Below are 26,129 nucleotides of genomic sequence, written 5' to 3'. Positions count from 1 at the left end.
TTTGGGTTTGGTTTTGCTTCGGCTCATATTCAACTCGTGATTCTGGACGTGCTTCTCTTGTTGTTTACTGACGCTGAACACAAAACTCAACCTTTCTTCAGCTTGGATCTGGTCCGAAATGATGGGAGTTTTGTTTGTGTTTTGAGTGTGTTATGGAGACTAGAAGATGGAAATGAGAGTTTTAGGGTTTTAGGGAGGTTTAAGAACGTTTATATGCCCTTAAACTAGAGGTGTTCAAAAAAACCGGTTACGGAACCGGTTTGGGCGGTTAACCGGAAAACCGGTTTTTTAAAAACCGGTTTTTTTAAAAACCGGTTTGACCGGTTTACGTAACCGGTTTACGTATCGGTTATACTTTTTGGAGCCAAAACCGGTTTTATAACCGGTTATAAAAAAAACCGGTTTTTTGTAATAACCGGTTAATAAAAAACCGGTTAACCGGTCTTTAAAATAACCGGTTTATAGCCGTTATAAAAAAACCGGTTAACCGGTTTTTTAATAACCGGTTAACCGGTTAAACCGGTTTTCGAACGTTACCAAACGGCTTTATAGCCGTTTTTTTTTTTTTTGCCCGTTTTTTTAGCCGTTTTTTTGGTTTTTTTACCCCCACAAACATCTATATATAGTTTAGGTTGGGTATTGGTTAGATCACACTTGATTATACAACTCCAAAAGCTCTAAACGTTTATTTCATACGCGATTATAACTCCAAACGCTCTTCTTTCGTAGTCGTTTATTTCATACTCGTGTATACCACTCTTAATTCGTAGTCGATTATCATGGCCTCCCAAAGTGCTGCTTCATCGGTCAACATGGGTGCCTCGAACACGGGAGAAACCGTCGTTCGGGTCATCCCCACGAAACGAAACCAAGATATTTGGCAACATTTCGACCTATGCGAAATGTCTAACGGAACCCAAAAAGCTAGATGCAAACATTGTTTGAAGTTTTATAACAAAGAAGCAAACTCCAGTTTAAGAGCTCATGTAGAAAGGCCCTCTTGCAAGGTCTTGAAGGACGAATCCGGAAGTAGTTCGCAGCCGGAGATGACGAATCAAGGAACGGTGTTTACGTACGACCTTGAAGCGGTACGTCAACAGTTTGGCAACTTTGTGATTCAACAATCACTTCCTTTCAACCACTTCGACAACCCTCAATTCACGGAGATGATGCAAAAGTATGTTCAACCACGCTACCAACACGTAAGTCGTTCGACCCTTAGAAGAGATATGCTTAAAGCATGGAAAAACGCTAAATCCGAACTAATTTCATACTTTTCAAACTTACAAACTGGTGTGAACTTAACAACGGATGTGTGGTCGGTACCTAATGGTTCGCCCGACTCATACATTTGTGTGACGGCTCATTGGGTTGACCCCCGGTCGTGGCAAATGATGAAACGAACCGTTGCGTTTCAATTGTTTGATTACCCGCACACGGGTAGAAATATTTTTAAACTCTTGGATAAAGTCATTCGACAATACAAGATTGAAGATAAAATCTTTTCAATATCGTTTGATAACGCGTCCAACAATACGGCCGCGGTTGGCCATTTAAAATTAAAGTATAAACCTATTTGTGATGGAGCGTTTTTTCATAGCCGATGCATTGCACATATTATCAACTTGGCCGTGCAAGATGGGTTAAACGTGATCGAAACGCAAAGAAACAATTTTAAAAGAATGTTACGAGATGTTTTTAGCAACAATAAAACATTTTCAAGATACAAAAAATTTTGTGATGAAGCTAATTGTCAATGGTTGGGGCCCAATTGGGATTGTCCAACAAGATGGAACTCGACTTGTGATATGTTTGAGAAAGCCATCCAACAAAAAGAATCACTAGTTGCGTTTCATCAAATAATGTCAAGTAGGGGTAAATGTGCACCGTACGATCCTAGAAACTGGTTATTGATTGAGATCGTTACGGAGGTTCTTCAAATTTTTAAATCTTGCACAACTAGTTTATCCGGGGTTTACTATCCAACAAGCCCCATTGCTTTACCAAAAATTGCTGTCATGTGCACAAAGTTGACTGAAATTCATTGTAGGGGTGCACCTTATTTTGATATGGGTGCAAAAATGAAAGAAAAATTTATAAAATATTTTCAACAACTACCCGCTGTTTTGACCTGTGCGGCTGCGTTAAACCCTTGCATCAATGTTGGTGGTGTTGAAGCTTTAATAGAAAAAATTTGTGATGAGCTAGGGTTAAACGACGATCAAAACCCCTATTATAGCCAAACTTTAAAGAATGATTTCAACACCACATTGGCAAACATGTATGATGTTTACCTTACAAAACACGGGTCGTCTTCCCAAATTCATGACTCGTTAAGAGCTGTTGCCCAATCCCAATCCCAAACCGACCTTGAAATGGGGATGTACTACATGATTTGGGAAGACGCCGGTAAACGTCAAAGGGTAAACACCCCAAGCAGTGAACTTGGAAGGTATGGTGGTACCAACTTTGTGAAACACATGACTCCGGATGAATTTAGAAGTCTTGATTTGCTGGCTTGGTGGAGAGGTAAGGAGGATGAGTTTCCGATCCTCGCCGCCATGGCCAAAGATTTACTAACGGTCCAAGCTTCCACGGTAGCTTCGGAGTCTGCTTTTTCTGTTTCTGGCAGGGTTATATCGATTAGGAGGACTCGACTCACTCCAGCAGCTGTAGAGATGTCGATTTGCTACAAGGATTACTTGGACTCTTTAGACAGGGCACAACATCAACGCTCACTCGAGGGGGAAATGGACTATGAGGCGGCCTTGTATGAAGACGAGGTCAATCAAGGACACATTCAACCAATGACCGATGAAGAAGCCGCGTACGACGATTACCTAAGGAATAGCTCGGGATCGGGTAGCGAAGAAAATGAGTAACAAACATCAACTTGTTAATGTAATCGTGTCTAAGCATTCTTTAATGTTTGTATTTTTGAGTTACGAATATGCGATAACGATTTAATGTTTGTATTTTTAATGTAAAAGCTATAAATGAAAGTTATGTGTTTTTAATCTTCCAAGCAAAGAATGCTAACAACGAAACCCTAAACCCTAAACCCTAAAAAAAAAAAAAAAAAAAAAAAAAAAAAAAAAAAAAACCGGTTAACCGGTTAGACCGGTTATTAAAAACCGGTTATAAAAAACCGGTTTAATAACCGGTTCTAACCGGTTTTTAAACCGGTCCAAACCGGTTTGGCCGGTTTGAGTTTTCAGCAATAAAAACCGGTTAATAACCGGTCCGGTTATTAACCGAACCGGTTTTTTTCTGGATAAAAAAAACCGGTCCGGTTAATAACCGAACCGGTTTTTTCAAAAAAACCGATTTGTGCACCTCTACCTTAAACCCATGGACCTAAGGCTCATCACCATCTCTTATTCAATCTTTTATTGTTCAAGCTCACACTCTAATATTTAGCTTAACTAAATAATATCACACCATAAGCAAACGAAATTTTTTTTATCTATTATTATCAAACGTAGGATGTTACAATAGGATAAAATAAACATACAAGTGAAATTAACGTGCTAATAATGAGAATCAAGTACATAGTTATATAAACAAGTAGAGTAATTATGTAATTACATTACTCTATGATGTAATTACATAATTACTCTACTTGTATATATAATTACTCTATTTGATTATCACAATTAGCACGTTAATATTATTTGTATTTGATCGAACCCTATATATATATATATATATATATATATATATATATATATATATATATATAATTTAAGCAAAGTTATATACTAAAAGAAATATACATGAATATTATGTGATTGATCAATATATGCAAATTAACATATGAATATAAATGTTAAAAGACAACACAAACATAAACTTAGTAGCTAGACCGAACCATTGGTACTGACCATTATCGGTTAGCAAAATCATATAAAAGATTGTTTGTGTTCGTTTACGGTTGCTCATTTGTATTTGTTTCCTTAGTGAATGAACATTAACAAGAAATTTCGCTTGGTTAAGTGTTCGTGAACCATTCATTTGTTCGCTAAAAGCTAAACTGGTGAACATGAACAAGACATTGTCCAATTCGGTTCGTTTACAGGCCAACTCATTGGCACATCAACTTACTAGGAATTGAATTCGTTCATTAATTCCTTGACTTACTTCGACTAATTAGGATATTGCAATAATATGAAACATTGTGACACACGTTTCTAGTATAAGATATTGCAATAATTTGATAACTAACCGATGATGAATAGTGTCATGTAAATATCCTAGTAACGTTTAAGGCAAGCCCAATGATGACGGGTTGGTTGGTGAGTGCATAAACTGTGAAAGTTTGTTGACAGTGAATGCAACACCAAGTCGGGTTAGGAAGAGGTATTGTAAAGCCCCTACAAATAAGTGATATTATGTAGGAGCATGTAGAGGTATGCCGTCCAATTTAGTGAACGAATTCGAGATAGTAATCAGTGTGGTAGCCTGTTTAAAGTTTATCATGTTTGTTGGATTAATTTCTATTATGGGACACAAGTCGGTGAACCGGGCCTAAGAGGTTTTAACAAGTCGGTTAAAGTCTAAGGGGTATTATGAAACATTCTTCCATTTGCTTGGTGACCAAGTTCACCTTGTTGGCCAAGTTGACCTTGTTGCCCAAGTTCACCTTGGTGACCAAGTTGAGTGGTGGCCACATATTATGCTTGGTGACCAAGTTGGGTTACTAGTATAAATACATGTACAAAATTAGTGTTAGACACAACAACAACAACAAACACAACAATCACCACCATCACTACCAAAGATATTGTAATAAGTTTTTTGATTTATATTTTCTGGTTATAATATAAGTCGGTTATTTCTAAGTTGTACGTTAATTATCGTTTATCATTCTTGAATTGGTATCAGAGCTCGGTTCAAGAACGCGATAATTAACGACCAACAAAGAAGGTGTCTCGATCGAACAAGTTGGTTTGATTTTTCGAAGAAGTTGTTCCCGTGGTTGATCGAACAAGTTGGTTTGATCTCCCGGAGAAGTTGTTGTCATTGTCGATCAAATAGTTCCTTCAATTGTTACTTTATTCGGACAAGTTGGGTTTGACTAGCCATGGGTGACACGACTCCACCGCCGCCACCAAAGGGGAAAGAGAACGAGCCATCTTCCATTCAATGTCCAATGTGAACTGCAACGAACTATACCATGTGGGCTTGGAGGATGAAAGTAGTCCTAAGAGTCACATAGTTTGGGACACCATCAACTCGGGTGTCTCCGATGTAGACAAAAATGACATGGCTATGGCCTTGTTGTTTCAATCCATACCCGAAACCTTGATCATGCAAATTGTAGATCAAGAAACTGCTAAATTCATGTGGGATTCGATAAAAACCCGACACTTAGGTGCCGAACAGGTTAGAGAAGCACGTCTCCAAACCTTGTCAATGGAATTTGACAATATGAAGATGAACGAGTCAGATTCCAAAGATAACTTTGCGGGCAAGTTTCGAGCATTGCCTCGAAATCAGTGGCTCTCGACGAAGTTATAGATGAAGCAAGGTTGGTAAAGAAGTTTATCAAAAGTCTCCCAAGATCTAAGTATATTCAGATGGTTGCTTCGCTTGAGCAAGTGTTGGATCTCAATAAAACGGGATTTAAAGATGTTGTAGGCCGACTCTGAGCCTATGAGGATCGAATCCGAGAAGAAGAAATTCAATGGGGTGACTAAGGTAAACTTTTATTCGGTAAATATGATTCATCAAGTCATAGAAGTTTTGAATCTACTGGGGGACGAGGACGAGGAGGTCGAGGGCGTTTTAATGGCCAATACCGAACCCTTAGTACCGAACAAGGGTCATCAAGTCGGGGAAAAGTAAGGGTGAAGAAAGATCGGTCAAATATTTTATGTTACCGATGTGACCAGTTTGGTCACTTTGCATCTGGTAGCCCAGAACGAGTTCAAAAGGGTCAAGAAGCAAACAAAACCGAAGCCCATGAAAATTTTGATGATGCGGCGTATATGCATCAAGTTGTTTTCTTAAATGAGGTTTACCACATGTTGAACACGAAAATCAGTTGTGTGAATCGTGTTTGGTGGGTAAACAAACGAGGCATTCGTTTCCGGCTACATCCTCGTTTAGAGCATCCCAACCATTGGAGTTAGTTCATGGTGATTTGTGCGGTCCAATAACCCCATCCACTATCTCGGGTAATAGGTATGTCTTTGTTATTATAGACGATTACTCACGATATATGTGGACGTTTTTAATGAAAGAAAAAGGTGAAGGGTTTGAAAGTTTTAAGGGGTTTAAAGCCCTAATCGAGATGGAGGCCGGTTTACCAATGAAAACTCTTCGAACCGATAGGGGAGAAGAATTCACTTCACATGATTTCAATCGGTTCTACGATGAAAGTGGAATTATTCGGCATTTAATCGCCCCATACACGCCACAACAAAATGGCGTGGTTGAAAGGCGAAACCGAAATTTAATGGGGATGGTGTGGAGTATTCTAAAGGCGATGCAGGTATCGAATTATATGTGGGGAGAAGCGGTCCGACATTCAACCTTTTTAATCAATCGGGTCCCAACCCGGGCCTTGGTTGATCAAACTCCATATGAACGGTTCAAGGAAAATAAACCGATTATTGAACACGTTCGAGTATTTGGGTGCATGGTGTATGCTAAAGTTGATAGTGTACATCTAAAGAAACTTGATGATAGGTCAAGACAACTCGTTTATCTCGAGTTGGAGACGGGTTCAAAAGCATATCGTCTCTTCGATCCGAACACCCATAACATTGTTGTTAGTCGGGACGTTGTGTTTGACGAAAACAAAGGGTGAAATTGGGTAAAGAAAGTTGAGAAGAATGACTAAGAGCCGGGTATGTTTTATTTTGTTTGGGGAGTGCGGTTGACAATGGAACTGGTCAAATCGAACCCATTATTGAAGAAACTTCTAGAAGCAACCTGAGTATCCCAAGCTCTGAACCTACATCATCGATTCAACCCGAGTCCAACGACTCAACTGATCCAAGTCATATTGGGCCTAATTCCTCAACCCGCTCTCAAGATCAGTCGACGAGTAATGGGTCACAGGTCCAATCGGGTGAAAATGAGGCCCAAGTGGGTCTAAGACGTTCAACCCGAGTCTCGGTTTTACCAAGAAGATTACAAGAAGATTATGTGTTACATGTTGACTCTGACTATGAACAATTACTTCTTGCAGCAAGTGGTGAACCTAGTAGCTATTTTGAGGCTAAGTCGAACCAAGAATGGGTTCGTGCTATGAATACCGAGATCAATTCGATAAACAAGAATGAAATATGGAAGTTAGTCGAACTTCCAAAGGGTGCAAAATGTATCGGGTTGAAGTGGGTGTTCAAAATCAAACGTACTGCGGATGGAACGATAAATAAGTACAAAGCTCGGTTTATTGCAAAGGGTTACGTGCAACAACCCGGGATTGACTTTGATGATGTTTCGCTCCGGTAGCCCGAATCGAGACCGTTCGGCTACTAATCCCATTGGCTGCATCTAATGGGTGGGAAATCCACCATCTTGATGTAAAAATAGCTTTTCTATATGGTGAATTGAAAGAAGTTGTGTTTGTTTCACAACCCGAAGGATACGAGAAAAAAGGCGAGGAGGAAAAAGTTTACAAGTTTTCAACAACCTTGTACGGGTTAAGGCAAGCTCCCCGAGCTTGGAACACAAAGCTCGATAACATCCTGCGAGACATGAAGTTTCAAAAATGTTCCAAGGAACAATCTGTTTACCGAAAGACGGATGGAAACATTTTTTTATCGTAGCCGTGTATGTGGATGATTTATTTGTGACAGGTACAAGCTCGAGTATAATTTCCGATTTCAAAAAGGGTATGGCGACCAAGTTTGAGATGTCGGGTCTCGGGAAGTTAACTTATTATCTCGGAATCGAAGTATTTCAACGAGAGGACGAGATAGTAATTACACAAGAAAGATACGCCCAAAGAATTCTAAAGGAGACGGGTATGCAAAACTGTAATCCGTCTCAAGTCCCGATGGATCATGGTGTGAAATACTCAAAAGCCGAGAATGAAGTCGAACTCGATGCAACCGAGTATCGAAAAGTAGTGGGTTGCTTACGGTATTTATTACACACTCGTCCGGATATGATGTACTCTATGGGTATTGTTAGTCGATATATGCAAAGCCCACGAGAATCTCATGGTATGGCGATACGACACCTATTGAGATATTTGAAGAAAACGACGAGCTACATGAAGAACGGGTCCAAACGACTTGTAGGTTATAGTGATAGTAGTCACAACATAGATGAGGATGATGGTAGAAGTACCACGGGGCACGTGTTTTATTACGGGCAATCTCCAATTACACGGTGCTCACAAAAGCAAGCGACAGTTGCACTCTCATCGTGTGAAGCCGAGTACATGGTGGTTCAATAGCCACATGTCAAGCTGTATGGCTCCGAGAGTTGTAGAGTGAGTTGACTGGAGAAGCATTGTAGAAATTTGTGTTAAAAGTTGATAACACGTCCGCAATAGCCCTTGTGAAAACCCGGTTTTTCACAACTGAACAAAGCATATAAAGTCTCACTTTCATTTTATCAGAGATAGCTACAATGACGGCGAGGTTGATGTTGAGCACATTAGCGGGAAAGAGCAACATGCCGATATCCTCACTAAAGCACTCGCAAGAATCAAGTTCACGGAGATGCGCGACTTACTTGGAGTTGAAGACCTTACTAATCCGAATCAGAAATTAGGGGGTGAATGTTGAATTAATACCTATTCCGGGACACGAGTCGGTGAACCGGGCCTAAGAGGTTTTAACAAGTCGGTTAAAGTCTAAGGGGTGTTATGAAACATTTTTCCATTTGCTTGGTGACCAAGTTCACCTTGTTGGCCAAGTTGACCTTGTTGCCCAAGTTCACCTTGGTGGCCACATATTATGTTTGGTGACCAAGTTGGGTTACTAGTATAAATACATGTACAATGTTATAAGTGTTCGACACAACAACAACAAACACAACAATCACCACCATCACTACCAAAGATATTGTAATCAGTTTTTTGAGTTATATTTTTTGGTTGTAAAATAAGTCGGTTATTTCTAAGTTGTGCGTTAATTATCATTTATCATTCTTGAATGTTGACTCAATGAAGACCAAGAATGTATGCTTGTAAAAGAATGTATAGTTTCTTAAGAAGCCTAATAATAAATCTGAGCCTTTGAATCAAGGTAGTTGTTGGTTTAGATCTATAGTATGCTACTTATATAAATCCGATGGCTCGGATTTTCTTTTGTAAACTTAAACATATGGTGGTTTGTAAATTATAAACACATAAATATTTTGTTAACCGTTGGGTGTTTTAATCCCGACTTTTGATATATGTAAATATTACATTTTTGATCCTTAAAGTTTATAAGTCTTCTGCAATTAAACGTAACTCTGATTTATTTACAATCACGATACCAACTTATGGGTCACGCTCCTAGGCCTTAGACGGGGGTGTGACAGGTTGGTATCAGAGCCATCGATCTTAGCGAATTGGGTATCATAAAACAATACCCAAGCTTCGATCCAAGTTTAGGAAATAATTGTTTATGTGTTTTAGGGATAAGATAGGCTGTTAACCTTTCTTTCCCACTCCACACTCTAAACCACCCATAAAATGTAGATGTCATTTAAAGCTCACATCAAAAACTATATGCGCAAGGCAAAGGAGGCCGGAATATCCGAACCTTACCCCGAAGACAACATGAGTGACGGATACTATGAAGCATACTTCAACCAAGATGCGGAACACGACTTGTCCAACCCAGTGTACTACCCCGGAATTCGACACAACCCAATAGATGTTCCCGATAGTCCTGTCTGTTATGTGTAATATAAGTACGAATAAATAAAGAACGTTTGAAACGTTCTCTTGTAATGATAGGACCAGTTATATATATCGTTGGAACGATATATATACTTATGTGTAATATGAAATATACATATCCTTTTGTGATATGTATATATGAAATAAAATGTGTGTTTAATATGAGAAATTGCTAAATTTCAGTTAAAAGACATATTAAGAGAAAATGTCTGAACAAAGCAATAATAACGAGAATGCTCGTAATGAGAGAGAAATGAGAAATAAAGGGAAAGGTCCTGAGAACGAGCGAGAGGAAGAAATTCCTGAGAAATACATGAATAGAATCCAAAAGATGATTAAGGATGCGGTTAGGGAAGAATCCGCGTTTAAATCTCAATCTAGACAATCTAGACATTCTCGAACTGTTAATCCTTCCGTTCATCCATAGAAATCTGAAAAATCTCATCCAAACCTATCTCGTGTTGAAGAGAGTGTTCATGAGTCTAACGCCGATGGCGGAATTAGACGTGAGTTCAAGAAACTCAAGATTAGTGGTTGTACATTCAAAGATTTTAAGTACTATGGACCGTAGGAATTCCATGGTAACAAAGGAGCCATCACAACTGTGAGGTGGCTCGAGGAGATGGAAACTCTTGTTATCACAAGCAAGTGTTCTGAGGAGGAGAAAATTCAATACTCCGCTCTCATGTTTAAGGGTGAAGCACATGAGTGGTGGAATGCATTGCTGATGAGCAAGGGAAGAGATGTGATGTACGGCCTAACGTGGGAAGCGTTTAAAGCCATGGTGATGGCAAAGTTTTGTCCCATGCATGAGACTGATCAGATCCAAACTAAGTTCCTTAACCATAAGGTCATAGGAACAAATCTTCGAGAATACAATACCAAATTTCTTGAGTATTGTCGCCTTGTTCCCCAGCTGGTTAACCCTGAGTCCAGCAAAGTCACTCGATACATATGGGGACTGCCGCGGGAAATCCGCGACATGATAAGGTCTCACCTACCTCAAACCGCTGACTCTGCTATGGAGTTGGCTGGGTACTTGATAGGCGGCATGGTCCGCAAAAAGGAAGAGGACAAGAAGGTGACTCCAACGACAGCTCAAGGAAGGACTGGTGGAAGTTCCAACTTTAGAGGCATGGGCGTAAACCGAAACAACTCTATGCCGTGCAAAACTTGTAGGAGATACCATAAGGGCCGATGCAATTTCGCCCCATCTCCTAAAGTCCGTGAGTCCTGTAATCGTACGGGACATGATGCTGCTAATTGTTGGAAGAAGAAGATGACTTGCTTTAATTGCAAGGAGATGGGCCATCTGAGTTTTGAGTGCCCAAAGAACAAGCCTGTTGCTGGTGGTGAAGGTGGAAGTGGCCAGAACAAAAAGGGAAACACTCGAGTCTTTGTACTCGACACAAAAAGGGCCGCTGATGTGCCGAAAACCATAACCGGTACGTTTCTAGTCAACGACACCTATGCTAGAGTTTTATTTGATTCGGGTGCGAATTTGAGTTTTATAGATTATAGTTTCTGTAGTCTATTAAACGAACCATTAACTAAATTAGATAAAACTCTAAGAGTTGAGACTGCTAATGGCAAAATCGTTAAAATTTCCGAAGCCCTTGAAAACGGAAAAATCCTTCTAGCCGGTTATATTCTGCCTATATGTTTGTTACCCATGAGTCTGGCTGGTTTTGATATTGTACTTGGTATGGATTGGTTATCCGATAACCATGCTCGTATCATCTGCAATAGCAAAACTATTGAACTTCAAGCCCCCGATAAACGAACGATTCGAATTGAAGGGGACAAAGACTCTGGCCAAGTTAACATAATCTCTATGATTAGAGCTAACAAATGTTTAAACCAACGATGCCTCGCATTCATGGCCTACGTCACTGAAGAATCAAAGCCAAAAGAAATCAAAGACGTTCCTATCGTTTCTGACTTTTTTGACGTCTTTCTAGATGAACTTCCCGGAATCCCTCCCAATCGTGAAGTAGAGTTTAGGATTGATCTTATTCCTGGTACTGCTCCGATCGCCAAAGCTCCGTATCGTTTAGAGCCGACTGAAATGAAGGAGTTGAAGAAACAGCTCGATGAGCTTTTGGAAAAAGGTTTTATTCGATCGTGTTCGTCACCTTGGGGAGCGCCAATTCTATTCGTCAAGAAGAAAGATGGTTCCATGAGAATGTGTATCGATTATCATGCGTTAAACAAAGTCACAATCAAAAACCGATATCCACTCCCTCGAATTGATGATCTTTTCGACCAACTTCAAGGTGCTAGCTATTTTTCTAAAATCGATCTTCGTTCCGGCTATTACCAACTCAAAGTTCAGTCTGAAGACATTCCAAAGACTGCTTTTCGAACAAGATATGGACATTATGAGTTCACGGTTATGCCGTTTGGACTTACTAATGCTCCGGCCGCATTCATGGACATGATGAACCGAATCTGTAAACCGTACTTAGATAAATTTGTTATCGTCTTAATCAACGAAATACTTATTTATTCTAAATCCAAGGCCGATCATGAAATTCATCTTCGAACGTTGCTTGAAATTTTTAGAACCGAGAAGTTGTACGCCAAGTTCTCAAAATGCGAGTTCTGGTTACACGCAGTGCAATTTCTTGGTCACGTCATTAACGTTAACGGTATTTAAGTGGACCCCGCTAAGATTGAAGCTATCTATAAGTGGGAGGTACCTAAGTCGCCAACTGAAATCCGAAGTTTCTTAGGTTTGGCCGGCTATTACCGTAGATTCATCGAGAACTTTTCTCGAATCGCCGTTCCTCTAACTTCCTTAAATCGTAAGAATATCAGGTATGAATGGGGAACGAAGCAACAAGAGGCATTCGATATACTTAAACAAAAGCTCACCCAAGCACCTATCTTGGCTTTGCCGGAAGGTACTGAGGATTTTGTTGTCTTTAGTGACGCGTCTCACTCGGGTTTGGGATGCGTACTAATGCAACGCAAGAATATAATCTCCTACGCCTCTCGTCAACTCAAAGTACATGAAAAGAATTACACGACTCACGATCTAGAGTTAGGTGCCATAATCTTTGCACTTAAGATATGGAGGCACTATCTCTATGGAGTAAGATTTATCGTGTACACTGATCATAAGAGCTTGAAACATATCTTTGATCAAAAAGAGTTCAACATGCGCCAACGGCGATGGATGGAAACGCTCAACGACTATGATTGCGAAATTGTTTATCATGAAGGCAAGGCTAACGTTGTAGCCGATGCCTTAAGTCGTAAAGAACACGAGAAACCAAAAAGAGTTCGAGCATTGCGTTTAGAGCTCCAAATTGATCTTATCGAGCAAATCAAGTTAGCTCAAACTCAAGCTATTAATGAAAACCAAATCTCTAACGAAAAGCGTAATGGTACCATTGACTTGTTAGTCAAAGGTAATGATGGTATCCTCATAATGGGAAACCGGATTTGGGTACCAATCGTTGGAGGTTTGCGTGAGAAAATTTTGAGCGAAGCTCACAAGTATAAGTACATGATGCATCCCGGAAGCGATAAGATGTATCACAATCTTAAAGCAAATTATTGGTGGAATGGGATGAAAAGGGATGTCGTTTCGCATATTGCGAAATGTTTAACTTGTTTAAAAGTTAAGGCTGAACACCAAAAGCCTTCGGGATTGCTTCAGCAACCCGAACTTCCTGTTTGGAAGTGGGAGTTAATTACTATGGACTTCAGTACCAAACTCCCGAAGACGACTCGACAACACAATGCTATTGGATGATTGTGGATCGATTGACGAAATCCGCACACTTTATAACCATCAATGAGTCATACTCTATGGATAGACTAGCACGTAACTATGTAAATACCATTGTCGCTTTGCATGGATTACCGTTGTCTATAATATCTGATCGAGACAGTCGTTTTACGTCTCATTTTTGGAAAAGCTTCCGACAAGCTCTTGGTACGAAGTTGAATCTTAGCACTGCCTATCATCCGCAAACTGATGGGCAAAGTGAAAGGACGATTCAAACGTTGGAAGATATGCTCCGCGCTTGTGTGATAGACTTAGGCGGAAGTTGGGACGACCACTTACCCCTAATGGAATTTTCATATATCATATAATAATAGTTATCACGCAAGTATTCAAGCCACACCATTTGAGGCGTTATATAGTCGAAAGTGTAGAACGCCCATGTGTTGGTCTGAAACCGGAAACAACCAATTGTCTGGACCTGAGATTGTCCAAATTCGAGAAAGACTTAAGAAGGCGCGTGATCGCCAAAAGAGCTACGCCGATGTTCGTCGTAAGCCGCTAGGATTTCAAGTCGGTGACAAAGTGTTATTAAAAGTCTCGCCTTGGAAAGGCGTTGTTCGCTTCGGCAAGAAAGGAAAATTGAGTCCTCAATTCGTTGGACCTTTCGAGTTACTTGAACGAATCGGCACTGTTGCATACCGATTGCGACTGCCCGAGGAAATGCAAGGAATACATGACGTATTCAATGTTTCGAATCTGCGTAAGTGTTTGACCGACGAATCTTTGGCTATGCCATTGAAAGACATAGAAATAAACGAAAATTTAAAATTCGTAGAACGTCCAATTAAAATTGAAGATTTGAAAACAAAGAAATTGAAAAGAAAAACTTTAAAATTGTGAAAGTTAAATGGGACTCGCGTAGAGGGCCCGAATATACTTGGGAACTCGAATCGGAAATGAAAAGAAAATACCCACACTTGTTCGAGTAAAGCAATCTCGAGGACGAGATTTGTTTTAAGGTGGGGAGGATGTAACATCGTGAAAATTTCAAGTTCAAAGTATCAACTTTCCAAAGTCTAGGGACTAAAATTGCCAAAATCCAAACTGGTGGGTTAAAAATGAAAATCCTGTTTTCCTGACCCATCGCGCTACGCGATGAGTCAGAAGAGACTCCCATCGCGTACCGCGATGGGGTGTCTGACAACGTGTGACACGTGTGCCACGTGGCACACGGTGGCACCATGTGCTGCCACGTGTCACCACGTGGCAACACTGCCGCCACGTGTCGCCAGGTGGAGCGGCGCCTGCCACGTAGCTGGTCTACGATCTGCGTCAGCAGACCTATATCGCGGTACGCGATAGGTCTGCTAAAGCATCCATCGCGTACCGTGATGGGTTCCTAAAATTTGCCTATAAATAGCAGCCATGGGATGTTTATTTTCACACATCCAAAACTCAGCTTTCCACTCTCTCTCTAACCTCTCTAGAACCGATAAACGATTTGCCTCGATAAGCGTGCCACGATCCTTCGTTTGTGTATAACGTTTCCTAGAAGTACTTGCCAACCCTCTATCCCCACTCAATCAAGAAGGTGTTGTTATAATGGCGAGGAATCTCGAGAGTCATGTCCTCGAGTGTTGAAGATTTGGCATTCCTCGATTAGCGTGTCGAGCAAAGTAAGGCGGCATCGGAGTGCTGCTCGAGTCCCTAGCATTTCTAAACGCCAATGAGGTTAGGCGTAATAATGAATTCAATATAATTGAATATTATATTCAAGGCTTAAGCCTTAAGTCGAGGTTATACTCGATGCCTCGATAAAAGAAAAAAAAACATAATAAATAAATGAATGAAAATATGATTGATGAATATAGTGATAACATATATATGTGTGTAAGTATATATGATTATATTCTTTGTTATAAAAATATTATTTAAAGAATAAAGAGTATTCTTAAATAATAAAATAAAATGATTACGTTTCTTGGAGAAGAAGAAACGTCGGGTTTTGAATATAAACTAAAGGTTTATAAATTTACTTTTAAACAAGAGGTTTTCAAGTAAATAAGAATTGAACTAAGGTTCAATTGAGGATTGAGATATAAGACTAAAGGTCTTAAGCCGGATCGTGTATCCGACTAACAAATATTTATACTCGTACTATAGGTACGAGATAAAGAAAGGGAAAGACCCATGGACGGTGAGTGAAGCCGATCCTAAAGAGACAAGGTGAATACACCCCCAAACTTTTAAACTTGTTTTCAAAAGAGTCAACTTGTTATATGAAATTGTTTACAAGGAACTATGTGTTCCTAAACTGTTAACTATGGGTATAAACCTAGACCTCAGGCTGTGGTATACATATGTCTGGATCCTTACATAGGTGGTACTATGCGATGTATGGGCATGATCGCACCACCCTTGGTCGTAGGACGCTCTCCTGCAGGGAGTACGACCGTATGTGTATATTTACGGGTACTTAATGAAGTCGAACGCTGCGGTGTTTGTGAGGTGACCTAGTGTAGAGGCTCTATTTCATAATGTGTTATTTGACTTTGTTATTCCTATGCCACGTTGGGCCGAGGCAGGCGTAGTCTCAAGGGGTAATAAAGTAAAAGAAAATATTTTTGCGTCAGCGTGTTCACCAGCATTCGTTGCTGACGTATTTTCTTACATTTTGCAGGTGAACAAGTTTAGCGCTTGGAGTATCGAAGTGCTACTTATATAAATCCGATGGCTCAGATTTTCTTTTGTAAACTTAAACATATGGTGGTTTGTAAATTATAAACACATAAATATTTTGTTAACCGTTGGGTGTTTTAATCCCGACTTTTGATATACGTAAATATTACATTTTCGATCCTTAAAGTTTACAAGTCTTCCGCAATTAAACGTAACTCTGATTTATTTACAATCATGATACCAACTTATGGGTCACGCTCCTAGGCCTTAGACGGGGGTGTGACATCTTCCTCCACTTTTTTACAAAACAATTATATATATGTTTAACCCCTCCCCCCCTTTCTCTATACATATGTATTTCTAGGTGCTATAGTGAAACCGGTTTTTAGTATTTCTAAGTGCCATAGGAAAACCAATTTTTTTTTATTTTTTTGTATTTCTAGGTGCTACCCCTCTTGCGATTTATCTTCTTTTACAAACATATAACCAAACCACCTACAAGCACAAAAGATTTCCTTATAGCCCCTAGAAATAAAATAAAAAAATTTTCTTTTTTTCAAATTCGATAAATGTTGGTTGATCGTATATTTCAGTAGAGTTCTATGATTCAGAGTATCCTTTCTTATTTGATCCCTTTGAATTCCATATCTATTCATTAAAAAGAATCAATTCAATACATTTCTTATGTACCTATGGGTGTATGTTGGATTTGAATCAGATTTCGGATCAATCTATATTGATTGACTGCCTCCATTATGTTTTTGCTAGCAAATACCACTATTTTTGGTTTTGGCTCTTCCAAATCATTCCCGCAGGAGATCCGGACCCTTTTTTTCTGATCCTTCGATAAAAAGATTCATTCTCTTCATAAAAAATAGGAAATAGAACCAATAAAACCAATAAGATGTCGTTTTCCATTCATACCTGGAGTTGAATACCCCATTCAAGAATTGTTTTGGATCCAATCCATAGGAATCAATAGAAAAAAGTGGAGTTACTTCTTTTTTCCTGACCGGGTCAATAAAGTTATGCAAGATTTTGATTTATTTATCTCTTATATATAATGGATTTACCTGGACTAATACATGATTTTCTTTTAGTCTTTTTGGGATTAGGTCTTATATTGTTCAATTGCGACCTTATAATGCAATCGCATTCTCTGGTCCAATTGCCGTTTTTGTTTTTGTATTCCTGATTTATCCACTAGGCCAGTCTGGAAATCGTCGGGGTATTTGTGTAAATAGGTATAATCCATGTAATAGTAGAAACTATCAAAATGAAGATAATAACTATAAGTATACAAAAAAAAAAGAACCATTTTTTTGTAATGCCTATGATGCAATTGGAGCTTATCGGCAAAAACGAATCAATTTAGGTAGTCCTGTGTGGTTGTGATGGCGACTAGATCAACGTGTTATTGCTGCAAGAGAAGTAGGAAAATATGCCTTTGTCATGATTACCTTATCTAATAAACAACTAGAACAAGATCAATTGGGTGTTTCTTCTATTTCACGAAGGTTATCTAGAAGGCGGATTTGGTATTTGGATATTGTTTGTATCAATGATTTGGCCAATCATGCGTTATGAAATGTTGTAAATAAAAAATTGATCACTAAATATTCTAATACTAATAAAGAATTCAATAATGAAATGAAAAGCTAAAAAAAGGGATTTTTTTCTATTCTGAAATGTTGCTGTAGTATGTAGTAGGGATTAACTCAACTGAGTATTCAATCTTTTCTTGTCTAATGAACGAACTAAGTTTTAGATGTCGTGCATTGGTAGAATTTGGCATATCTTAACCAAAACCCTTCGCATGGGCTCGACGTGCACTTGTATGGTCTGGAGAGGCTTACTTATCTTATAGTTTAGCGGCTATATCTGTCTTTGGTTTCATTGCTTGTTGTTTTGTCTGGTTCAATAATACGGCTTATCCTAGTGAGTTTTATGGACCCACTGGACCAGAAGCTTCTCAAGCTCAAGCATTTACTTTTCTAGTTAGAGACCAACGTCTTGGAGCTTCCAACTCTCCGGGGGAGTAGGTTGCCGTTTGTTAGTTTATAATGTATGTTTATTTTTCAGACATATGCTTATTTTATACAAACATATGTTACTGTGAGTGCACATCAGTGTAATAAATATAAGATCTCGAGCAATAACTAAATTGTACATAATTCTTGATATAATCTCTTATTTTTTGATCTTCTTGCAGACCCTCAGAATAATTTTTTGGTTGTGCGAACCAAAGGGAATGATGACCTTGGGTTGTACCAAGTCTGAAACCAATTGGATTTATTTTTTGTCCCATGTTCCCCCATTACTATACATATCATAATACGACATAGTTTTATCCTTTTTTTTTTCAATTAGCTTTTTGTGACCATGTAAAAGAGTCGGTATCTATATATTCATCTAAGGATATATCTTTCATTACAATAGTTACATGGCAGGTCGGTTTTTGTATCGCATACTCTCTTTCGGATTCAGGAAAGAACCTCTATGGTCGGGAATTAAAACTTTTCCACTATCACCCCAAAAATCATTCATTGAAATAAGCATAAATACCAATTGAAAGGATCTTCTGATCAATTCAGAGATCATTTTGATTCCACTAGTAATGAGGATTCTGAATATCACACATTGCTCAATCAAAGAGAGATTCAACAACTAAAAGAAAGATCGCTTCTTTGGGATCCTTCCTTTCTTCAAACGGAAGGAACATAGATTATCCCAGATGCTCCACCGTATCTTCCATGGGCATGGATACTTAGATGCACGAGATCTTGTAGCACTTACCAATAATTTGATAAGGATCATTACTTATTATTTATAAAGTTTCCATTTATCCCCAGATACCGTCATTGCTTCTTCTCCGGGAAAAGAAGTTCACGACCCGTGGGCCTTCTCCCTCCACGCGGCATTGCTCCGTCAGGATTTTGCCCATTGCGGAAAATTCCCCACTGCTGCCTCCCGTGGGAGTCTGGGCCGTGTCTCAGTCCCAGTGTGGCTGATCATCCTCTCGGACCAGCTACTGATCATCGCCTTGGTAAGCTATTACCTCACCAACTAGCTAATCAGACGCGAGCCCCTCCTCGGGCGGATTCCTCCTTTTGCTCCTCAGCCTACAGGGTATTAGCAGCCGTTTCCAGCTGTTGTTCCCCTCCCAAGGGCAGGTTCTTACGCGTTACTCACCCGTCCGCCACTAGAAACACCACTTCCCGTCCCACTTGCATGTGTTAAGCATGCCGCCAGCGTTCATCCAGAGCCAGGATCGAACTCTCCATGAGATTCATAGTTGCATTACTTATAGCTTCCTTGTTCGTAGACAAAGCGGATTCGGAATTGTCTTTCATTCCAAGGCCTAACTTGTATCCATGCGTTTCATATTCGCCCGGAGTTCGCTCCCAGAAATATAGCCATCCCTGCCCCCTCACGTCAATCCCACGAGCCTCTTATCCATTCTCATTCAATCACGGCGGGGTAGCAAATCAAAATGAAAACGCAGAAGGGAGCCTGACTGCAAGACCCACCCGTCGAGCAGGGACGCAAGTCGGCCTTAGTGATCCGACGGTGCCGAGCGGAACGGTGGACATGCTTCATTTGCTTTGCTCTTCTTCTTCGGACACATTTGGCATGCTGCTCGAACCTTGTTTAGAGATGTTTTCGCTGGTATTGTACTCAGAATCAATTGGCAAGAGGTCAACGATTACGTGAATTGCTTAAACAATCCCAATCCGCCCCTCTCGCGGTTGAAGAACAGATACTTACTATTTATATCGGAACAAACGGCTATCTCGATTCATTAGAAATTGGATATGGGGACTTTATTTTAATTTAGCAGCACCTTAGGATGGCATAGCCTTAAAATGAAGGGCGAGTTCAAACGAGGAAAGGCTTACGGTGGATACCCAGGCACCCAGAGACGAGGAAGGGTACAGATCTATTAACAACAAGTATAGCTACGCCAGAAGAATTAATAATATCTCAGAAAAAATTGCTACAAGAAGCCGTGGATGCACTTCTTGATGATGGAGTCTGCGGACAGCCAATGAGGGATGATCATAATAGAATTTACAAGTCGCTTTCAGATGTAATTGAAGGCAAAGAAGGAGGAGTTCGCGAAACTTTGCTTGGTAAACGGGAGTGGATAGCTAGGAACACTAAGGTACACAAAGGGTTCGTAATAGAGATTATGTAAGTGTATTTCTGTGTATAAAAAGAATTAGGGGCTTAAAATTGGTAGAAATGATCAAGGAGTACTTTCCAGATTCCGATCCAGAGTATACTTCTATTTACCGATTAAGTAAATAACTATCAATAACGAAGTAATCCTCCACTGAGTTAAAAAAAGGGCTTGGTTCATTAAATTCCTGAGCGGGTCTGTACTATGTAAGTAAAATATATCTTCTTATATAAGAAGCCCAGTTACACATATACAGAAGTGCCTCGACAAAAGGTCCATTTATATATAATAATTGCATTGTAGCGGGTATAGTTTAGTGGTAAAAGTGTGATTCGTTCTATTAACCCCCATAATAGTTAAGGGGTCTTTCGGTTTGATTCATTCCGATAAAAAACTTTATTTCTTTTAAAGGATTAAATCCTTTACCTTTCAATGAAACATTCAAGGAAAATAGAAATTTTCGGGATTTTTATCCAAGTTCAATTAAAAACTGAAAACTTGGATTATGAAATTGCGAAACAAAATGAGAAAATTGGATCAATATGTCCAATTGAATGAGTATGAATAAAGAATCCATGGATGAAGATAGACAAGTAGATTTCTAATTTCTAATCGTAACTAAATCTTCAATTTTTGTTTTGATTTGTAGCGAATAAATTGAAGCAAAATAGCTATTAAATAATGTCTTTAGTTTAGTAGAGACATCGACATCTTTTTTTAGCTCTGTGGAAAGAAAACCCTTTTCCTTAGGACCCTCTCAAATAGAAATAGAGAACGAAGTAACTACAAAGGTTGTTATAATCGCCTTCTTCTAGAGGGATCATCTAGAAAGCGAGTCGTTTTGATTTGATGAATATATTCAAAAAAAAGCTAACATAGATGTTATGGGTATCCTTTTTTTTGTTTGTAAGATGGGTATTTTTTTTGTAAGTTGGTTCACATCTTAAATCTAGAAATTTATCCATTTTCCATAAAGGAGCCGAATGAAACCAAAGTTTCATGTTCCAAACGAGATTTCTTTATCCCATAGGTACAGTGTTTGAATCAATCGAGAACCTTTTCTTCTGTCTGAATCGATATTATTCCATTCCAATTCCTTCCCGATACCTCTCAATGAAAATATCGAATTGGATCCTAAATTGACGGGTTAGTGTGAGCTTATCCATGCGGGTATGCACTCTTCAAATAGGAATCCATTTTCTTAGACATGTTGATGCGTTGTTGGCTGCTTTTTGTAACACGCAAACTATAATATACTGCAGAGATATTTCCCCTGGTGACGCAGCTGGACCTATTGAGGTGAGGGTAGTTAGGAGATGGATACCCCCAGAAACTGAGATTGAATGTTGGTACCTTTTTGTTGACAGAAATGTATGTATCATTCTCCTTCAAATTTTGCTTAGTTACTCTTTTCAATTTTTTGTTAGATTTGTAACATATATATACTTATCCAACAGAGAGATGCAATCCAAGTTGTTGCAGATCTGCGAGACGTAGAACACTTCAACGCTATAATTACACTCCAGTCATGTTATCGTGTTACCAACTATATATGTGAGAGTTGCAGATACATTGGAAAGGTTGTTCCTCATTGTGCTATTATTCGGATTGGTAAAGCCGCAACATTTCTTCAAATACTCGATGACGGTTTTCCTTCACATTACTTTAACTTTGTCACATATGAGAACTTACGAGCACGCCTTAACAAACGTCAACTTCTAACAGGTCTCTAAACTTTCTACCAATCTTAAATTCATATTCATGACATTTATGACAAACATTACTTGTCCTTTTTAGATTATGTGGGGAAAGTTGAAATTGAAAGTATAACTGACAGTCTCATCCAATCAGACAAAAACTGTTTGAAAATAAAACTGCTTCAAGACCCAAGGTAAGTCTTTCTTTCGTCACCTAATCAGTATCTAACCTAACTGTTGGCACATCCACTTATCTTTAAGCATTTTACCAGCGGTGAAGTTATCGAAGCCACTCTATCGGGAGAGGTTGCAACTTTGTTCGATAAGGATGCTCTAATGCACTCTACGGTTATAGCAGCGTTAACATCAATGAAAGTTGTTGAAAACGAAGGTCAACGGAAAAAAACACAAAAATACAACATTCATGTCTTATAAATTTCGTATTAACATAGCTTTTCATAACAGGTGCACTTCAACTAACATCTACATCAGCAACACACATTTATGTTGATCCAAACATTGAGCAAGCAAAGGCTATTGCTGCTAAGTAATGACTCTTTTGTTTTTTTAATATTACCTATAGGTCCCACTCATATATCCTTCTAGCATATCATTACAATATTTCATTTAATTTTCTTGTCATTCCAGATTCCAGGGGGAAAACACGGCAATCGAACGCAGCATGTCAGGCAATAAGGACAATGAAAGCGAAAGAAATAGGGCAACACTTGCAGAACTGCTCGAAAAAATACCAAAACATCACACTGTAAGTATCTTCCTGTTAGGTTTCAACGGTGGTTCGGAACGAAAACGGTCATATAATTTCAAACCCGTTTTAGTTATAATTTTCGTTTAATAGTTATTAATCAATATTAATAATCATAGATATAAAAACGAACTATAAAACGCAGCGGAAAGTTAAACGATTAAACGAACCAAAAACCGAAACCCAAAACCTGGATCCGATTACAACTTTTAAACGAGTACAATTTAAACAGTAATAAACAACCATAGTTTAGTTTGTCGATATACCTCGGTTATCGAAACCTGGAAGACACCGAAGGCTAACGAGATGAACTAGACGAACGACACTATCAACAGCCTCCAAAATTCCAACAGCAGCAGCGGCGGCTCACGGCGGCGGTGGACTTCTCCGGCGACGACGGGAAACGGCGGTAGTGGGTGGATTCTGACGTACAACAGCAGACAAATGGTATTAGCTGCAATATGTAGCAGTAGAAGCGACGGAACGGCAGACAACGAACAGGGTTGCCGGAAATTATAGGTCACCAAAAAAACGGATCCGCCAGAAAATCGAGCTACGGGTTAGCGGTAGCGAGCAGCAACACCAATAGATATGGGGTTGGTGGTTCCGGTGGCTTAGGTGTGGTTGCTGTGGAGGAAAGGCGGTGGCCGGAGTTCCGGTGGCCGGAAAACGGCGCCGGAATCCTTAAATGGAGGCTAGGGTTTTGTTTCTTTTAAGGTTATCTCATAATAATAATATCTTATAGTATATATAGTATTATTAGTAGGGTTTAATCAAGTTAAACCAATTGGGCTTGAGCCCAAATAACAAAACAAAGCCTTGTCCATCTAAATAATTGTGTCGGGCCTACTTAACATTTAAATAGGCCTTTATCTCGTCACCCCCGGTGTAACTCAGTCCGGGTCATATTCGGGTCGGTCGCATTGACTTGACCCGAACCGACCATTAAATCCAACAGTCTCCCACTTGGACGGATTTGGGTCAAGTATCACAACGCTGACAGCCAGAGGCGTTCTAGCTACACATAGCTGTCCCCAACCGAATATGACATTTTAAATCCATAACCAAAGTATCTTGGAATACCTTATAGCAAGATAATGAATTTATAGTAATCGTTGTCATCTATCCTTTCTGTATAAGACATTAATTGAACAATGAGACATGGATCAAATCAATCTCATATAGCGTTCAATTATTGTAATTCTCGATATAGAGTCAAAGTGGTCCAATCAAACACACAGTTAGTTTGGGTGAGGCCTCACACTTTACCAGTTTGAATCAACGAGGGCGCCAATATGTCTAACTGTTACATTTTAATGTAAGAGTACAGAATCCCATCTTGACTACATACAACTCCCACTGAACTCCAGAACATTCCCAACCAATGCATTTATGGATGGCAGTTACGCAACAGCGGTTGACATGATCAAAGAATATTCCTCGGTAAACGAAAGTTCTAATATGTATCTCAGGTCTAAGGATACTAAATGAGCATACTATTATCAAAAAATCTTATGACCAAGATCCATGAAGATGATTTGATGCGAGTTACATCCAACGTCATTCATAATGAGGTCTGTGAGTTTGGAAGTCAACTACTTGAGTTCAAATTCAGAATAGTCTTAATTCAGAATCGCTCCCACGAGTCTGATTGGCTACGGATAATTTAGAATACAATATTCACAGATTAAACGTATTAAAATGAACACAGTTGTATTATTCAACGTTTGCATTTAACCATTAAATCAAAAGTGAACAGAGAAGTACAACTAATTAAACGTCCATACATCCAAATACTAAATCAAAATAAATCACTAGCAAAGTCTAAGCCCGATAGCATCTCTATGCTGATCATGCTTTTCCTGAGTCATCGGCTTAGTGAACGGGTCAGCTAGATTTTGATCTGTGTCTACTTTGCTTATCACGATGTCACCTCGTTCCAATATTTCCCGAATAAGATGGAACTTTATTAGAATATGCTTAATTCTATGATGAGACCTTGGCTCTTTGTCTTGAGCAATAGCACCTGTGTTATCACAGAATATCTCGATTGGTTTATGAATACTCGGAATCACATCGAGATCGGTGATGAACTTCTTCATCCAAGCAGCCTCTTTAGCAGCATCTGATGCAGCTATATATTCGGATTCGCTGGTAGAATCCGCCACTACACTCTGCTTGGTGCTCTTCCAATAATTAGCTCCTCCATTGAGAGTGAAAACGAAACCCGACTGTGAGCGAGAATCATCTCGGTCAGTCTGGAAGCTAGCATCAGTGTAACACTTTACAGTGAGCTCTTCTTCCACTCCCCCAAACACCAATAACATGTCTTTGGTCCTATTCAAGTACCTAAGAATGTTCTTTACAGCAGTCCAATGGGCAATGCCAGGACTCTGTTGAAAACGACTGGTCATACTCAAGGCATACGAGACGTCAGGTCTAGTACACAACATAGCATACATGATAGAGCCAACCGCAGAAGCATATGAAATTGCTTGCATACGTTCAGATTCAATGTCCGTTGCCGGAGATTGCGATTTGCTCAACACGGTCCCCTTAGTCATTGGAACTGCTCCTTTCTTGGAGTTTTCCATTGAGAAGCGTGCCATTACTTTGTCTATGTAAGTACTTTTACTTAGCCCTAGAATCCGCTTAGATCTATCTCTATAGATCTTTATTCCCATAATATATGCGGCTTCTCCAAGATCTTTCATTGCAAAACAAGATTCCAACCATTGCTTAACTTCCTTAAGCATAGGAATGTTGTTTCCAATGATCAGTATGTCATCCACATACAATATGAGGAATGATATAGTGCTCCCACTAGCCTTTCTGTAAACACAAGATTCATCTTCGTTTTTGACAAAACCAAACTCTTTGATTTTCTCATCAAAGTGAAGATTCCAGCTTCGAGATGCCTGCTTAAGCCCATAAATGGACTTGTTCAATTTGCAAACCCTATTAGGATATTTTGGATCGACAAAACCTTCAGGATGAACCATATAGGCATCTTCAGAAAGATGTCCATTAAGGAAAGCGGTTTTGACATCCATTTGCCATATCTCATAGTCATAGTATGCAGCAATGGCAAGCAATATCCTAATAGATTTGGTCATAGCAACGGGCGAAAAAGTTTCATCATAGTCAACACCTTGAGTTTCAGTGAAACCTTTCGCGACTAGCCGTGCCTTGTAGGTTTGCACATTTCC

General features: G+C 39.4%; 1 protein-coding gene and 1 pseudogene across 1 annotated transcript in view; one reads left to right on the top strand and one right to left on the bottom strand.

The window, feature by feature from the left end:
- Positions 1–26,129, top strand: part of LOC143537952 (uncharacterized) — a 36,469-nt gene that overhangs the window by 4,173 nt on the left and 6,167 nt on the right. Inside the window, exons 3-8 of the mRNA XM_077031608.1 lie at positions 21,720–21,828; positions 21,915–22,182; positions 22,255–22,348; positions 22,427–22,545; positions 22,620–22,701; positions 22,803–22,920. Coding sequence (XP_076887723.1) covers positions 21,720–21,828; positions 21,915–22,182; positions 22,255–22,348; positions 22,427–22,545; positions 22,620–22,701; positions 22,803–22,920 — 790 coding nt within the window. The remainder of the gene's footprint in view (positions 1–21,719; positions 21,829–21,914; positions 22,183–22,254; positions 22,349–22,426; positions 22,546–22,619; positions 22,702–22,802; positions 22,921–26,129) is intronic.
- On the bottom strand, positions 19,189–19,523 carry LOC143537976 (18S ribosomal RNA; annotated as a pseudogene).

This window comes from Bidens hawaiensis, unplaced genomic scaffold (assembly GCF_021521415.1).
Source record: "Bidens hawaiensis isolate Kalapana, Puna unplaced genomic scaffold, B.hawaiensis_p1.1 tig00011438_1, whole genome shotgun sequence".
NCBI lineage: Eukaryota > Viridiplantae > Streptophyta > Magnoliopsida > Asterales > Asteraceae > Bidens > Bidens hawaiensis.
This window is presented reverse-complemented; position numbering and strand designations above follow the sequence as displayed.